This window comes from Procambarus clarkii, chromosome 28, assembly GCF_040958095.1.
Source record: "Procambarus clarkii isolate CNS0578487 chromosome 28, FALCON_Pclarkii_2.0, whole genome shotgun sequence".
In the NCBI taxonomy this organism is placed as follows: Eukaryota; Metazoa; Arthropoda; class Malacostraca; order Decapoda; family Cambaridae; genus Procambarus; species Procambarus clarkii.
This window is the reverse complement of record NC_091177.1, coordinates 8,290,352-8,309,422: the sequence shown is the minus strand read 5'-3', so window position 1 is coordinate 8,309,422 and position 19,071 is coordinate 8,290,352. Positions and strand designations below refer to the sequence as shown.

The following is a 19,071-nucleotide window of genomic DNA, read 5'->3' as shown; positions in this document are numbered from 1 at the left end:
CTAGCCTCCCTCCCTCCCTCCCCTACCTTATGCTTCCCTCCCTCCCCTACCTTCTGCCTCCCTCCCCTACCTTATGCCTCCCTCCCTTGACACGTTCTATCAACAACCTGGCTGAACACCCTTGTTATGCGAACTGCAAAGTAAATTTGAACTAAATATCAACAAGCGCTGTCTCTATGTCCCTCCCTACCTCTCTCTCTCTCTCTCTCTCTCTCTCTCTCTCTCTCTCTCTCTCTCTCTCTCTCTCTCTCTCTCTCTCTCTCTCTCTCTCTCTCTCTCGTATTTAGGCGTCTGTCCCATCTAGCTGCATTCCCCCTCTCTTTCTCTCACTTTCCCTTTCCTTCTTTATTTAATGTACATGTACCCATCTAGGCCGGTGCCTTGACAAGCCGAGGGCCTTGAGTGCTTCAATGAACCGTAAGACAGTTGAGAGTGGCTTCTGAAACTTCTTATTATGTCCAAAGACGTCAAGTGACAAAAACCTTTCCTCTAGGACCCCATCCCCAACCAAAGAGCATGACGTGCATGGGCACCCTCGTCATCACTATTTGCCCTGAACCTGGCCATTGAGTCCCAGGGGGTTGTAACCCAGGGGTTCCAGCTCCTCCTGGGGCTGGTTTGGTGAGGGGCGGGGGATATTAGTGAGACAGGAGGGTCAGTGCGGTCCGGGAGAGTGCTGCCCGGGTCAGTCCATCGGGTGGTCCGCCTGGCTATTATTGTCTTGCTAAAACTTGAGGCAGTCAGACATTCAGGGGGAGGACTTCACCTCCTATTAGTTCCTGGTGAGAGGACATTCGTCGATTGTGTCCTACATATATTGTCCATCTAAGTTTCGTTGGTAGTTTCGCAGCTGACACCACTATGGTCACAATTATTTGGACACTGGTTGAGGAACCAAATGGCCAAGTGGACACTGGTTGAGGAACCAAATGGCCAGTCGGTCACTCCAAACCCCTCTACCATCCCACGCCGGTCCAAGCCATGAAAATCACGACAACTACACCATGTATGTCAGCCACATCAATCACGCCAGCTCCGTCATTAGATGGTTTCCTTTAAAGAAATTATATTAAGAATGTTTAATGACGTCACAGTACCAATTAACGATATAATAATGTATACATGTACACACGTACTACTATTAACAGTTGACGAATAAAATATTTCAAATTTTATGTTGTACAATATACTACTTCTTGATAATTTATTAATTTTCATATAAATATTTGGCAATTTTTCTTTAAAGTTTAGAAAGCATTTAAAGTTTTTCATCAATGGCTTTTTTTAAATTTAAAGTTTTTTTGCACAGGCTACTGTGCGTTAGGATGGTTTAAAAATTGTTTGCAAGGACGCAAACAACGCGTGGCCCAAAATTATGTGGGAAAGGCTAAACGCAACAATTGGAGTATCTTATGGTTAAGTCTTTGGACCAATTGCGTTCATGATTTACGTGACATCGATAATGGACAATGCTTTGGAATATTAACTTTAATCAAAGACACACTTCTAGGGAACATAAGTAATTCTGGGTATAACGAGCTCAGTCAGTATGTCTGTATTGCACTCGGAAGGCAGATGAGGATATAATGACCTGAAATATTAGGACGCGGTGAAAGAACGGTATCCAATTACTTGGACCATCAGGGATCGAACGCCGACCCCGCAAGACTGAAGGTCGTCGCTCTAGCGATCAGTCCAAGTGGTCTGGGGGAATATACATACAGCGACAGTAGAGCGGTATTGACTGTAAGCCTCCTTAAACATCCTCTTTGATCGAGCTCATAAATGCCAGCTGTGAAGTGAAGACAGAGACCTGGCTTGTGATTTTAAGCCAACCGAGCAGTGAACTGAGGCTGTAAAGCCAGCACTGTTTAAGACTTCACTAAGAGGTCTTCCGAACTTGGATTCGATAAAGTCACCTTCACCGTGTCCAGTCCATTAGCTCGTCCTATTCTGGAAAATTACAAACAGTTTTAGTCACCATATTTGAAGAAGGATGTTGTAAAACTGGAAGGAGTCCATCGTCCATGGACAAAGATACCAAGACAGAAAAAGATCATACTTACCGCGTAAGAAAGAAGCTGGATATATTCTTTCTTGGAAAGATGAGAATAAAAGATGTCATTCAAATATATAAAATTATCAAACAGCATGACAACCTTTAAAAAAAACATAGAACAATTAAATATAACCCACAGGAATAGAAAAAATGTAGGCAAATTATATGATTTTAACTTAATAAAAAAAACTTTAACCTTAATGGAATAATTAACATACGGAACAGCTTGACACTGGTTTGATTCAGAATATTAACGTGTATACATTAAAAATACATAACAAATTAGATTTTCCCCAGTCATCTATGGTTACTACCACTCTAAGCTTTCCTTTTAAAACATAGTTGTTTAGACCCAATTGTTTGTTTCTGTGTGATTTGTTGTGTTATCTTTTCTAAATCTTTACCATGGATTAAATAGTGTGAGAGGGAGAGATGATGGAAGTTGAGAATTATAGAGATGGCGAAGCGAAGTAGGCCACGAAATGAGAGTTGTGAGGGAGGGAGGGAGGAAGCGGTAAAAGTTGTGAGGGAGGGTTAGGGAGGAAAAGGTAAGGATTGTGAGAGAGGGAGATGAGGTAAAGGATGAAAGGGAAGGAAAGGTAAAAGTTTTGAAGGCGGGAAAGAGAGGTAAAGGTTGTGAGGGAGGGAGAGAGAGAGAGAGAGAGAGGTGAGAGAGGTAAATGTTGTGAGGGAGGGAGAGAGAGAGAGGTAAAGGTTGGAAGAAAATGAGGGGTAAGTTGTGGGACAAGAAAGTGTAAATTAACGTCTATTGACTTCGTATCAACACTGAGTAAGTAAACAAGGATAAACCCTTTGAGTACGCTGGTGCATTTACGTTGTTATCATGTGGGGGACGGAAGGCAAGATAAGGAAGGGGGGGGGTGAAACGGGAAGAAGAGGGGAGTGAGGGGCGGAAAGGGAGGGGCAGAAAACTAAGGCGGACGAGGGGAGAGGGTGAGAAAAATAAATGGGACGGAAGCACACAGATATTACTGGAAACAAGACATAAGAGCATAATGTGGGAGAATTTAGAAGATTCTGGGAGTATTTGTATAAGGATGTGGGAGAATTCACGAGCATGATTTTCATTGTGGGAGAGGATGGAAGATCGAAGCTGAAGCTTGGTCAAAGAGAGGCATTAAGTCGACGTTGACGCCATTATTTCACCGGGAATGATAATTGTTAGCATTGAGAAACCCTTAAAACGTTCAGCACCAGGCAGTCATTTGGGGCGTAAATTTAAAAGACGTCAGATTTGTCCTGACTTTCAGACCAAGAAGTCAGGGTGACTTTCAGAACCAGGAAAGCAGAGTGGCTTTCTTGACAAGGCAGAGGCACTGTCGCCAAGACATGTCTGAAACACTCTTCAGTACGTGTTTGCGCATGAAAAGCTTCAGCACAAAGAAGTTACAGAAACTTTTCAATACGAAGAAGTAAAAAATATATATATATATCCAGCGTGGACATTTAGATTTCGCGCGATCCCCAAGGAACGCAATGTTTGGGGGTATCCTTGTGTGTCCAAGCTCAGTGATGCACTTTGGAACCCTTTGGACTCGAAGTTTGGAGAAGCCCCTTTGGACTCAAAGCTTGAAGATTCCCTTTACGTATATATATATATATATATATGTCGTACCTAGTAGCCAGAACTCACTTCTCAGCCTACTATGCAAGGCCCGATTTGCCTAATAAGACAAGTTTTACTAAATTAATATATTTTCTCTAATTTTTTTCTTATGAAATGATAAAGCTACCCATTTCATTATGTATGAGGTCAATTTTTTTTTATTGGAGTTCAAATTAACGTAGATATATGACCGAACCTAACCAACCCTACCTAACCTAACCTAACCAATCTTTATAGGTTAGGTTAGGTTAGGTTAGGTAGCCGAAAACGTTAGGTTAGGTTAGGTTAGGTAGGTTAGGTTGGCGAAAAAACATTAATTCATGAAAACTAGGCTTATTAGGCAAATCGGGCCTTGCATAGTAGGCTGAGAAGTGAGTTCTGGCTACTAGGTACGACATATATATATATATATATATATATATATATATATATATATATATATATATATATATATATATATATATATATATATATATATATATATAATGAGCGTGTGTGTGTGTGCGCTCAACAAACTCAACTCTTGCATTAATTAACCCTGTTTTAAGACACCTCTTTGCCCCCAGGATGATTTCTCATGGATATGTCCTGCCATTGTGACGTTTTTGTGATCTGAAGGAAAAAGAGTGTGAAGACCATTACTCGCCGGCCAAAGTGTAGGTGTAAAAGCTTGGTTGGGTACCAGTTGGGGCCTCCAGAACCTTGCAGTGTATTCAGTAGAGTTCCGGGTTTGCTGGCTTTTGACCTGTCGTGGCCGAGTTGGTTCAGGCAGTTGTCTGTGAATCACCAGAACGCCAATTTAAGTCACCCCAATGCCCCAAAAAGATTTCTCTCTCATACACACGCACAAACAAACTTGCGGTTGAGAGGCGGGATCAAAGAGCCAGAGCTCAACCCCCGCAAGCACAACTAGGTGAGTACACACACACACACACACACACATATATATATATATATATATATATATATATATATATATATATATATATATATATATATATATATATATATATATATATATATATATATAAGAGAGAGAGAGAGAGAGAGAGAGAGAGAGAGAGAGAGAGAGAGAGAGAGAGAGAGAGAGAGAGAGAGAGAGAGAGAGAGAGAGAGAGAGAGCAGCTGCCTATTGCAGTCGCCCTCCGCCTTGCTGCCACTATCCACACTGTTCATAGCTGTATACCAGCCAAAAGTGACGTTCTTTTTAAGAGGACGGGTTGGTATATGAGCTATGCTGCGGCGAGGCAGATGCACACGAACACGGATCGCCTGGGCCTCCATTGTGGAAACTCAGGCGGTTGGTACTCACGACACCACGAAGCCAACGACATCATTAAGCCTTGCCTCCTCTTAATGATGTGAATTAATTAGTGATATTGAACTTTTATTTATAGTTTGCGTTTATATATTTAGTTTATTTTCGTGATAATTAAATATTAAAATTCCTCACCCCTGGTTTGAAAAAAATCCACAGAACGAGCTCCCACGGTGGCGGGTTTAGCAGTGTTAGTGAAGCCGGGCGGAGGAACCAGTTAGGAAACCAACCAGTTCTCTGTCCTAATGCCTCCACGCTTTTTTACGGAATCGACCAATCCGTTAAAATTGCGACGTAGTATTATAATTTAAAGCTCCGTAATGTTCACGTTTTCTATGTATCGTTTCAATAGGTAAAGTGGGTTGCTTGGGTTCGTTCGTTTCTGGTTAATGAAAACAGTTCAGTTTTATAAAGTGACAAGTGGAGAGAACTTACTTAGAAAACAGGCTTGACTGCTCCTTTTGTTTTGATTGACAGTGAAAGCAGCAAGAGGCACTGGTGCCACTTATTGTTGATTATATTTTAAGGGCGATACGTTCTGGAGAGAATGGGGAAGGGTTAGTGTCTCGGAGAGGCTGCAGGATCCAAGTAAGTCCAGTAGAACTTCTTCTTTCAACTCTTTTTGGCCATGTCGTAGCTCAGTCTATTAAGGCAGCGTCTGGGAAGATTTCGGACGTAGGTTCGAATCCTCGTCACGGCCCTTGTGGATTTGTTCATTTAAAGCTGTGTATGACGTCAGCCTCCTCCACATCACTGCCTAATGCACCTCAGCTGTTAACTACTCTGACACTGGAAAAGTTCTTTCTAATGTCTAACGAATGTGTGTGTGTGTGTGTGTGTGTGTGTGTGTGTGTGTGTGTGTGTGTGTGTGTGTGTGTGTGTGTGTGTGTGTGTAAGTAATATGAAGCAAATATGAAAGAAAATAGGTGGAGAGAAAGTACATTAGACAATCAACGGTTAGGAAGGTTGGGGCCAAAAGCTAATAGCTCGATCTTGAACCCACAAACAGATGAATTCACGATCATATAATCCCTTCTTGAAGTACAGTGTCCCCATTCACTTCAGTCTTCTTATAAATGACCTGCCACTATAAGAGACGGAGAACCTGACATATAACGCAGCTGTTACCCCCCCCCCCCTTAACTACCCATAATTGTCCAGCCCACAAACGATCGCTCGAGGAATGAATCCTCTCCGTGGGTTCGTCCGATGATAACCGCACTCTACTTGAATTCAGAAAATATCGCTCGGAGGAATGTGTATACCGTACTCACCTGTCCGATGATAACTGAGACGCCTGGAAGGGGCGATCGCAATGATTTGAGAGTTCATGGCGCGAAAATCACAGGTGATTGATGTTGTCACGCGCCCCTGTCACGCAGGACAAGCCTCGCAGGTGTAGACACCAGACGGATCTCCGCGGAAGTGTCGCGGAATGTTATAAACTACAGTCTGGTGCCTATTTCTTAAAACGCACTATCGTAGTGCTTCCATGTCCTAAAGGTCAGAGCCTGTGATCCTGGTGTTCATAGCCAGCGGGGCTCGAGATCATAGCCAAGTGTCTGAAAGTACTTCCGGGGCAGCCAACCTGGAGAGTCGTGATTTTAAGACGTAACGAAGAGAGGATGTTGGTGTACGAGTTAATGTAAGGCTTGTTGAGGTAGCAACAGCAGAAATGGAGCGAAAACAACGCTAGTATTAATAGGATTAGTATCAGTAGTAATAGGACATTCTCCCATGACTCTAACTGTAATAGGAAAACACCAGAACATATTTCACACTGATGGTGCGGTTCAGTCCGTCTATTTTCTAATTTAATCTGCTATTATGTCCCATTACTTGTCATTATTCTTCAAATTCCACCATTTCATCGCTCTCAATTTCCTGTCTTCGGACTCTGGCGGCGAAGGTCCCCAGACGTGGTGTTTGGAGATCTCTCGTCATCAGGGAAGCAGTGCCCATGGCGGGTGTTTTGGCTCCCTTGCTGTTTGTGCTTGTTCGCCTGTTTTTTTGGAGCACATCAATGGTATTTATTGTGTTTTATGCAGAATGTGTGTGTGTGTACTCATCTATTTGTACTCACCTATTTGTACTCACCTATTTGTGCTTGCGGGGGTTGAGCTTTGGCTCTTTGTGTGTGTGTGTGTGTGTGTGTACTCACCTATTTGTGCTTACGGGGGTTGAGCTTTGGCTCTTTGGTCCCGCCTCTCAACTGTCAATCAACTGGTGTACAGATTCCTGATCCTATTGGGCTCTATCATATGTACACTTGAAACTGTGTATGGAGTCAGCCTCCACCACATCACTTCCTGTGTGTGTGTGTGTGTGTGTGTGTGTGTGTGTGTGTGTGTGTGTGTGTGTGTGTGTGTGTGTGTGTGTGTGTGTGTACTCACTTATTTGTGCCTGCAGGATCGAGCATTGACTCTTGGATCCCGCCTCTCTAGCCTCCGGTTATTTATAGCAATAACTCCTGTCCTATTTCCCGATCACATTTAGTTTTACAATTATGAATAGTGTTTGCTTCCACAACTGCTCCTTAAGTTCATTCCATTTTTCCACAACTCTGACGCTAAAAGATACGAAAAAAAATGTTTGCGCGTATTTACTATTTGTATTTACTATTTGTGTCTTCAGAATCGCGCTGCTGACTCTTGGACCCCGCCTTTCTAATCAATCTATTTGTTTGATTTTACTCTATTATATCTACTACATATATTTCTCTCTAACACAAGCGCGTACACACACACATACATACACACACCCACAGGAAGCAGCCCGTAGCAGCTGTCTAACTCCCAGGTACCTATTTACAGTTAGGTGAACAGGGGCATCTGGGCGAAAGGAACTCTGCCCATTTGTTTCCGCCTAGTTCTAGGGGGGCCGGGGATCGAACCCGTGCCCCCCTAGAACTACGACCCCCCCGAACGCTGTCCAGTCAGCCGCGAAGCCCCTGTGTATTCACCTAGTTGTTCTTGCGGGGGTTGAGCTCTGCTCTTTCGGCCCGCCTCTCAACTGTCAATCAACTGTAACTAATTCCCCCCCCCACACACACTGCACACACACACCCAGGAAGCAGCTCCGTAACAGCTGTCTAACTCCCAGATACCTATTTACTGCTAGGTAAAAGGGACATCAGGGGTGAAAAAACTTTTCCCATTTGTTTCTGCTTGGTCCGAGAATCGAATCCGGGCCACAGAATTACGAGTCCTGCGCGCTGTCCACTCAGCTACCAGACCCCCAGTGTGGGGGGGGGGGTACACACACACAGAGTGTGTATGTGTGTGTGTGTGTACTCACCTAATTGTGCTTGCGCGGGTTGAGCTTCGGCTCCTTGGTCCCGCCTCTCTACCGTCAATCTACTGGTGTCCTGAGCTTCTCGAGCTCTATCATATATACATTTGAAACTAACTATGGAGTCAGCCTCCACCACATCACTTCCTAGTGCATTCCATTTGTCAACCACTCTGACACTAAAAAAGTTCTTTCTAATGTCTCTGTGGCTCATTTGGGTACTCAGCTTCCACCTGTGTCCCCTTGTGCGTGTACCACCCGTGTTAAATAATCCCTCTTTGTCTACCCTGTCAATTCCCCTGAGAATTTTCGTGTGTTCTCACCTAGTTGAGCACACACCTAGTGTGCGTGCTGCGTGCGTTCGTGCGTACAGGTGTGTACTCATGTAATGTACCTGATGCTTGGCCCTAGATGTGCATATATGGCCAAGCATCAGGCACAAACCTATATTACAGACACACGGACACTTGTGAGTCTCCGGCCGTCTCATCACATATATTTACCATATTCGCTGTGATTTTAGGAATGAGATCTGTAGCAAAGACGCACAACGCCGTCTACTCTTTGGCCCTTAAGTGCGCCCAAGTAACCTCTTCCAGTTATGGCATTACTTATCGTTTGACCTCAGATGGGTCGGCAGGCAGAGCGTCTCATTGGCGGTCTACTCAGTCGTTCTCCCTGAACAGGCTGAACAAGACCCGGTTGCAGACGATGAGTCACAATAACGTGGCTGAAGTGTGTTGACCAGACCACACACTAGAAGGTGAAGGGACGACGACGTTTCGGTCCGTCCTAGACCATTCTCAAGTCAATTGTGAATTGTTCAGGACGGAGCGAAACGTCGTCGTCCCTTCACCTTCTAGTGTGTGGTCTGGTCAACGAGACCCGGTTGTCACGCGTATATTTCCTATTACGTCATGGAAATTGTAAGTTACAACGGGTAAATGCAGGTAATTCGAGGTGGGTTATGTGACTGTGACAAGTTTCGAGGGTTCTTCCAATGTCGGAACACGACCAGGAGCCAGGGGCTAAGATTTATCAAGCATTTACGCGAAACCTGTACATCTTTCCTCAACCATGGCAGCTTTGTTCACATTGCTTGTGACGTTTCCAAGCTCGTGAACTGTTCAATAAAAGTAAACAAAGCCGCCATGGTTGTTAAAAGATATACAGGTTTTGTAATTGGATGCGTAAATGTCTTGTGACTTCTGTTCCAGACTTTTCTGGTGATAACCTGATGGTCGAGGGGGACCGCTGGCCACCACAGCCGCGCTAATCCGCAGTTTCCTGTAAATATATCTTTAGAAAGTCAGGATTAATTTTAGTCCCTTCCGTCTCCTGGATTCTAAATGGTAACACAGCACCTTCCTTCCCGCAGACCGACGACGGCGACGCTGGTGGCGCTGCTGGTGCTGGCCGCCACTTGCTGTCGGAGCGTCGACGGCTTCTCCTTCGGCCAACTTTTCCCGGCCTCAAGACGTGGAGTGCGGGGCTCCCTCCTCAACAGCTTCTTCCCCAACACAGCCACGAAGAATGCTTTGAAGGAGGCGGTTAGGCAAGCCGCCGCGATAGAGACGACGACGACGACGACGACGACGACTCCTGCCACCACCACCACGTCATTAGTAACGGTGACGACACCAGAGGTGAAGGTGAGGCCGGAGGGGTGGTGTGTGGAGGGTGGTGAGCATGTTTATTATCTCTGCTGGCACTAACTGTGCTCCACACTTGGGGGTGGAGGCCGGCCTTAGGCATAGTGATGCAACCGTTAACTTATTCAGCGCTATGGGTACTCACCTACCTGTACTCACCAAGTTGGGCTTGTGTGGGTTGAGCTTCGGCTCTTCGGTCCCGCCTCTCAACTGTCAATTAACATGTATTCACCTAGTTGTGCTTGCGGGACTGAACTTTTGCTCTTTGGTCCCGCCTCTCAACTGTCAATCTACTGGTGTACAAATTCCTGAGCTTCTCGAGTTCTTTCACATCTACATTTAAAACTGTGTATGGAGTCAGCCTCCACCACATCACTTCCTAGTGCATTCCATCTGTTAACTACTCTGACACTGAAACAGTTCTTTCTAATGTCTCTGTGGCTCATTTGGGTACTAAGTTTCCACCTGTGTCCCCTTGTTTGCGTACCACCCAAGCTAAATTGTTTATCTTTATCTACCCCTGTCAATTTCTCTGAGAATTTTATAGGTGGTGATCATGTCTCCCCTAACTCTTCTGTCTTCCAGTGTCGTGAGGTTCAGTTCCAGCAGTCTTTCCTCGTAGCACATACCCCCTCCGTTCGGGAACTAGCCTGGTGGCATACCTCTGAACCTTTTTTAACTTCGTTTTGTGTTTGACTAGATACGGACTCCACACCAGAACCGCATTGGTCTGACATATGAGGTATACAAGGTTCTGAATGATTCCTTACACAAGTTTCTGAAGGCAGTTCTTATGTTTGTAGCCTTGCATACGCCGCTGATGATATCCTTTTTATATGAGCTTCAGGCGACAGGTCTGGCGTGATATCAAACCCCAGATCTTTCTCTCTTCCTGATTCCTGAAGGATTTCAACTCCCAACTGGTACCTTGTGTTTAGCCTCCTGCTCTCTACACCTATCTTAATCACTTTACACTAGCACGAGTTGAACTCTAGTAGCCATTTGTTGAACCATTCCTTCCGTCTGTCGGTGAATGTTTCTGTACACACCTAGTTGTACTCACTTAGTTGTGCTTGCGGGGTTGAGCTTTGGGTCTTTGGTCCCGCCTCTCAACCGTCAATCAACTGGTGTACAGATTCCTGAGCCTACCGGGCTCTATCATATCTACATTTGAACCTGTGTATGGAGTCAGCCTCCACCACATCACTGCCTAATTCATTCCACCTGGTAACTACTCTGACACTGAAAAAAGTTCTTTCTAACGTCCCTGTGGCTTATTTGGGTACTCAGTTTCCATCTGTGTCCCCTTGTTCGCGTACCACCAGTGTTAAACAGTTTATCCTTATCTACCCTGTCAATTTATCTGAAAAATTTTTAAGTAGTGATCATGTCTCCCCTTACTCTTCTGTCTTCCAGTGTCATGAGGTGCATTTCACTCAGCCTTTCCTCGTAACTCATGCGTCTTAGTTCTGGGACTAGTCTAGTGGCATACCTATGGACTTTTTCTAGCTTCGTTTTAGGCTTGACAAGATACGGGTTCCATGTTGGGCCGCTTACTCCAGGATTGGTCGTATATATGTGGTATACAAGGTTCTGAATGATTCCTTACACAGGTTCCTGAAGGCAGTTCTGATTTTAGCCAGCCTTGCATACGCCAGCGATGTTTTTCTTTTTATGAGGGCTTCAAGAGACAGGTTTGGTGTGATATGAACTCCCAGACCTTTCTCTCTGTCCGTTTTCGTGAAGGATTTCATCTCCCATTCGGTATCCTGTGTCTGGCCTCCTGTTTTCACTGCCTAGTTTCATTACCTTATATTTACTCGGGTTGAACTTTAGTAGCCATTTGTTGGACCATCATTCAGTTTGTCTAAGTCATCCAGAAGCCTCATGCTCTCTTCCTCTATCTTAATCCTCCTCATAGTTTGTGAATCATCAGGAAACAATGAGAGGAACGATTCTACACCTTCTGGGAGATAATTTCAGAAATTTCATATATCAGAAACAGTATCGGTCCAAAGACTGAGCCCTGCGGAACTCCTTTGGTGACGCCTCACCAATCTGAGACCTCACCCCTCACAGCGACTCGCTGTCTTCTGTTGCTTAGGTACTCCCTTGTCCTATGGAGTACCTTCCCTTTCACTCCTGCATGCATCTCCAGCTTATGCACTAGCCTCTTGTGTGGTACTGTGTCAAAGGCTTTCTGGCAATCTAAAATTATGCGTTCTGCCCACCCCTCTCTTTCTTGCCTGATTTTTATTTCCTGGTCGTAGAATTCAATTAATCCTGTGAGGCAGGACTTGCCATCCCTGAACCCATGCTGATGTTATGTTTCAAAGTTCTTTCTCTCTAGATGTTCCACTAGCTTTTTTTCGCACAATCTTCTCCATCAACTTGCATGGTATGCAAGTTAGGGACACTGGTCCCTAACAGTGCCTCCTGTCTATCTTGAGGTTATCTTGAGATGATTTCGGGGCTTTAGTGTCCCCGCGGCCCGGTCCTCGACCAGGCCTCCACCCCCAGGAAGTAGCCCGTGACAGCTGACTAACACCCAGGTACCAATTTTACTGCCAGGTAACAGGGGCATAGAGTGAAAGAAACTCTGCCCATTGTTTCTCGACGGCGCCCGGGATAGAACCCGGGACCACAGGATCACAAGTCCAGCGTGCTGTCCGCTCGGCCGACCGACTCCCTTCTATCCCATTTCTTGTGTATCGGGGCTACATTGGCGGTCTTCCAAATTTTTGGATATTCTCCTGTGCGTTTGTGTCTGTGTGTGTGTATGTTTGATTGTATTTACTGAGTGTGTGTGTATCATTTCTAGGGATTGATCTAATGTAGTTGGGTTATTATTGCGGGACGGAGATCGGGAGGAGGCGGTTGATACCTGGTTGATACCTGGTTGATACCTGGTTGATGGGGTTCTGGGAGTTCTTCTACTCCCCAAGTGTACATAGTTTAAAAATCATTATTATTACATATAAAACAACTCTAATTGAGCTAATCCATCATCACGTATTCATCACTAATCCATCAGCACTGCTGCTACCATTCAGAGGAAGAAATAGTTCGTAGGTAATGTTTGGATATGTTTGTTTGCTAAGCTTTCTTGTAAAAGACCAACTCATGCTTATATTAACAATGAAATGTGCCAAAACCAACCAAAAATATTTTTCTAACATTAATTTGGATTTTTAATTAAAATTTAAAATATACATAAGTTGCAATGCAGATTACCTTTGATTTTTATATACGATATAAAAAATAATGCACACACAAGAAAGCCCATGAGCGCGTACACACACACACACACACACACACACACACACACACACACACACACACACACACACACACACACACACACACACACACACACACACACACGATCTATCCATCTTTCCAACTGTTAAATCCAACCACTAACAAGCCTCTTCTCTCCCCCAAATCACCACCAGAAACCAACGCATCCAGTCACCAACTCTCCCATCTACTACATCCGTCTACCTCCCTCTCCCTACGTCTACATGCCTGGGCTCGGCTACGTCTCTCCGAACAACAATCAATTTAACTTCGTTCGTCCAGACGTCGATTTCATCAACAACGGCAAACCCTCAAACATCTTTCACTTCAAGGCCCCAACAACCACAACCAAAGCAGCTCCAACCACTGTATCTACCACCACAGCCGCTCCGACCACCACAACTACCGCTGCTACTACGACCACTTCGCCTTCTTCGACGACGACAAAGCCTCCAAAGCCCTCCCCGATGAAGAAGCCCAGCCCAATCACGTGGCTTCCTGGTCCCTGGTTCTTCAATGGACGACCCAACAACTTATTCATCTTCAGGTCCCCCTACAACCCGTCCCACTTCGATAAGCTTCACCAGACCTACAGCAAGCCAGGTATCTACCTCAAGTAGACCTGCGGCCCTCGTAATGAAAGCAGGCCGTCTCGTGGGAGATGTAAACAGCCACTGGGAAGGCATTCATTTGCTTCACTGGTGTAAGCAATCTCTTGGCGCGTTTAAGAATGTCTGTGTTTGGACAAAGATACTCATTGGGAATATGTAAAGCTCTTTCATTGATGTAAAGAGGCACCTTAGTAGATGTAGACAGTTTACAATTTCTTTGGTAAATATCAACAACTTTCTCCAAGTATTTTTGAGTTTTCTGCTACTTCCCTGACGCAGCCCTTTAGTAGATGTCAACATTAAGCATAATTGCTAGTTGACGGAGGAGCGATTAAAACTATCGGATGAAAGAACTGCGGTATGTATCTCATAAAAAACTTCAGTATACTTTAAGAATACTTCCTAAAGTATACTTGAATCCTTTGGTCGATGATTTCAGTCTTATTTAAAGTTACAAATGATAATCTAAGATAACCTTTGTTACCTGTAAAGTTAATGTGTGAGAATTTCAATATTTGCAGAGAATTCAATATTGAGAACTGGGAAAATTAATCGACTGACACTTTTTTCTATATAGAAATAATATAGAGATAATATAGAATATCGTAAATCCATGAAATCTACGCAAAGTCACTCTAAGGGTTTTGAAATATAAATGCTCGTAGACTGAACAGTCAAACTACTCGAGATATATTATACAGTGATGAATCTCTTTGAAAATGTATTTGATAATGCTCATATCTCATATAATGCTATTTATGTGTAGTCTAGACTTTCCGAAACATAATATATAACTGTATATTTATACGTACATGTGAGCGAGTCGCTGACTGGGTAATCACGATTTTAATATATTTGATAAAGCTGTTTTGAAATAGTTTTATATGCCTCGCCATTCGGATCCAATTAAATCTTATAATGGGATAATCTTATAATGGGATAATTAATATTAAATTATTTTTCAATAATTTCCCCAGACGACATAAGGTTGATCAGCAATGGAAAAATTGTGTCATAATTCAAATTTCGTAAATTTTTAATAATTGTTCAAAATACTCCATAATCAGTGCTAAAACAAAAAACAAATTACTAAGCTAAAAATTGGCTACAAAAATGTAAATAAAAGATCAAAAGTTTATATAAATCAATTCCAGTAGAAAAGACCAATGTAAAAAACTTGATATAAAGATATAAAAGACCTAACAGTCCCCTTTGCACGACACGATATTAAGGTGTAAACAACGGAGCCGAGGAGTTGATCCGCTCGGGGTCTCATTTGACCAACATGAATCGAATCCAAAACGTTTTAAGGTCTCGTCTAAGGGAGGTGGAAGTCAGTAGAGTGACGTCTCTGAGTGTGAGGGGGGGGGGGTGACTCCAGGCTTCAGAGTGATCACGCTGTTACGGTGGACGCAGCTGGCCTATGGTGGTGGGGGGACAAAGCTGTACGGTAGGAGGTATGTTCATAGATATGTTCAACCGGTATGTTCACAGATGTGTAGGTTAAGGTATTGTGAGGCGTTCCACACGTACCGAACAAAGCAGCTCGAAGTACACTTAGAAGCACAGACTTCACTTCTAATGTAGTGTAGTCTGGTACAATTTTCTTCCTGTAGTCTGGTACAAAAGTCTTCGTGAATCTGGCTCCTGGTCTGAGGTGAACGCGGTAAAACTGTTGTTGTTTTAGATTCAGCTACTGGGAACAAAAGTGCCAAGTAGCACGGGCTATGGTGAGTCCGCGCGGTAAAAGATGGCTATCTTTTAAATAGGTTTCAGTAGTACTGATGATGGAGTATTATCTCTGAAAAATATATTCTTTTGTAAAAGGGAAAAGAATCGATTAATATGCTCGTCTTTTCGCTTGCACTAATGTTTCTCATCAAAATTTCTACAAGGAAAATCTATTTCTGAAATAAATGAACAAAGGTTTACAAGGAACCTTAATAGTTACTCTTCTAGACAAAATCTTACATGGGGTATTGTTTTAGATTTTTGTTATTAAGACCAGACTGAATCATTTATGCATTTCGATATTTTTATCTTTCTTGTATTGCAATTATGATTATTATGAGATGAAACGAAGAGAGATAATTTCTAGAGTTAATATATTCAAGAGCGCATCGCACTGAAGTATATTATTATTGTTGCATATCATTAGAATTAGTCCATTCCTAACACCAGTGCTTCGGTGACGACCTAATGGCGTCACTGTTATGGTGTGAATATGACGTCACTGTTCTGGTGTGTATATGACGTCACTGTCTTCGTTAAACCCCTTTCACTACTGTTGCTCATTGTGTAATTGTGACGCGTTTGTTACGTCACCGTGTTTGTTAGCCCTTTTGTGGTACTGTGGTGCATTTATAACATCCCTGTTCTCGTATACCTGTGACACAGCTAACTCGAGTAGCCATGACGTCATTGTCCTGATGTCTCTAGCTTGCTCGATTCAAGACGTAGCATAACGCACCTGTTCTGATGTCACAAGCTTGCTGGATACGTGACGTATCCATGACCTCATCTCCCTAAAGAGTCAAAGACAGTCAGAAACCTTGACACACTCAGTGTGTTAACGTGTCAACTGTTGAATTAGTTGTAGTCATCATTAAGCTGCTGGCCTCAGAATAACTAAGTGGGTCTAAGGCGTGTGCTTACGAGTACCCAGTGTACAGGTTCGAATCCTCTTCATGGCACCTAATTTTCTCCTTTTTTTTACATATTTAGAACAGTTATTATATGCCATTTTGGGTGACTCATATTTGTGTGGTGTTTCTGTGTTATAATGATATAATAGTTGACTGTCTATTTGTCTGTTTTTATCTGTCTATTTCTATTTCTCAACCATCTTTTTTCTTACTGTAATTAAAGAACCTTTTTTTAATTTAGATTATCACACACAAATATTGGCCTCCAGTTATTGCTTAGTGTATTTAAATGTGTAACTTTCCTTGCATAGTCCTGAACCTTGAGGAGGTGTGGAAGTGCATGGACATTATATGATGCTCAAGGTGACTTTTTTTTTTGAGGGGAGGTTATTATGAAGCACTTTGAATTACTTAGGTTGGACAAAACCGGGTTTGACGTAGTCTGGACAAATTAAAGTTTTGCGTAGCCTGGACAAAACAGAGAGAGGAGACTCACTCAGAGAGGAGGAACAAGAGAAGCTCTTTCTTGTCTGAACTCCTAATTTTGTTGTAACTTTTATCGATTATTAACCTGAGTTACAAAAAGTTATTTAGACCAAGAAAGTCTTGAAAAGACTGTGTCTTCAAGATTTACTTAAATATTACAATGGCATTGAGAGATGTCTAAATTATTTTGCAAAGACTAATGATTTATTTAAATGTATTTCCAATGTTTATGAAAGCACTAAAGCTAGTTTGTTTAAGTGTTTAAGTTTTCTGCCATTTTTTTCGGCACTGTGTAAGCCTGTGTTTTCCTTCGAGAGTTCTCCAAATGTTTCGACTTGCCCACAATAATTTATATGATTACGCTAACGTTTGCAAGATCTAGATTGCTGAACTCTAATAGTTCATAAAATCATTAGTTTTATTGCTGAATATTCCTTAATTAAATTTGTTCAGCAATTTATCTCAATAATTCAAAAATGTTGTACAAGGGCCTGTTCTCAAAATTTATGATAATTTTTTTTTAAATAAAATGGAAAACTTTCTACACAAAATTGTTAAATGCAATGCAGAATTTTCAGTTTTGTTTTTGCATGAACCAGTCAGCTGGTTTATATAAACTTGTACAAGACAGTTATACAAAGCTCAAATTGGTGCTTCAATAAGCCACTCGATCAACCAGCCTTTGATATAATTAAGTATGAATACTGCTCGGTCATTTAATCGATTATCTCATTCACGTTAGGTAAACTTAACCTTTTAGTTCATGAAATAATCATATTTTTATAATTATATAGTACTTATAAAGTCAAAGAAAATAATAAATGATCTTAATATATTATTTACTGGGAATAAAAATTAACATCAATATTTAAATATTTGAAGTATTTAAAATATATAGTTTTGACTTCGCTGTAAGATAGGACTAAATTTTATTTATTATCAGATTTTGTATGTTGCCATACACTGAATTTCTCGCTTGTGCCTCCTGTGTGCTTTGCGTTCTATGGAGAAGTGTAACAAGTGCTTCTGTGTGCTTGCCCAATATATTTATTAATGTAATCTTGTCATAAACATTTCAGACCCCCCTATGCTGTTACGTGTATTTCAGACCCTCCCCCCTGCTGTTATTGCCATTGTTAAAAATGTTACGTTTAATATATTTGTAAATATTTCTGTTGTTATTATTTAGTGACGTAGAGTATGCTTTTTTGTTTGTTTTACAGTGTTTATTTATTCTAATGTTCTCTCTTTTTCTTATCGAGTTCTCTCTCGTGTTCATTCTACTCTCGCTATCACCCATTTTCTTTTTGTCTCTTTCTCTTTCGTCTCACTTTTTCTTTTGTCTTCTCTCGTGTCTTTGAGTTTCTGTCGTGTTCTCTTGGACCCCAAATGTGAGGATTTAATAAAATACATTGAGTATATTGTTATTTTTTTTTCATTTTAATAGATTATCCTTCCGCATAATGCTAAGGGATATTACGGTTGTGTTGAACCGTTGCATGTTGTTTGAAATGTTGCTTTTATGTTGCTCTCGTTCTTTTGCACATGTTGCCTTTGTGCACATTCTCTTGAGCATATTGCCATACCTATGTTGCTTTACTCATGTTACCTGCTGTTTTATAGACTACCAAGCACTTTTAACTCTGGTTTGCATGTAAATTACTGTATACAATCTTGAGAAGCAGGTGTGAATAACCAGAGGAGCACATAAAAGGGGGAGAGAGTACCTAACAGACTGAACACAGTCGCATTAAAGATATGAGTGATAAGTCGGATTGGCACAGAATGACCTCTAAGGATCGGTCTGAGGACCCAGGTTATTTCACATTTATTGCGAGTGATACAGTTGTAACGAGAAAACTCCGAAAATGAAAAGATTGTCAAGTACTCTAAGAAAGATCAGAGTGCATAGTTGGTACTACAAAGGGTTACTGTAAAATAATACCACCAAGTATAGGTACAAGGAAACTGAGGATGGTTGACCATAAAGACGATACACATTGGAGAGGATCGATGGCCAAGAAACAAATAAACAAAAAGATCCAGGAATGGACATAACACCAAGTCTTACCTCAGAGGCAA

At 42.2% G+C, this 19,071-nt stretch overlaps 1 protein-coding gene across 1 annotated transcript in view; it reads left to right on the top strand.

Moving 5' to 3' along the window:
* Positions 1-18,371, top strand: part of LOC123754879 (protein let-653) — a 73,088-nt gene extending 54,717 nt beyond the window's left edge. The window contains exons 3-4 of the mRNA XM_069332870.1: positions 9,674-9,947; positions 13,403-18,371. Of these exons, the coding sequence (XP_069188971.1) occupies positions 9,674-9,947; positions 13,403-13,867 (739 nt within the window). The 3' untranslated portion in view covers positions 13,868-18,371. The remainder of the gene's footprint in view (positions 1-9,673; positions 9,948-13,402) is intronic.
* The last annotated feature ends 700 nt before the right edge of the window (positions 18,372-19,071 follow it).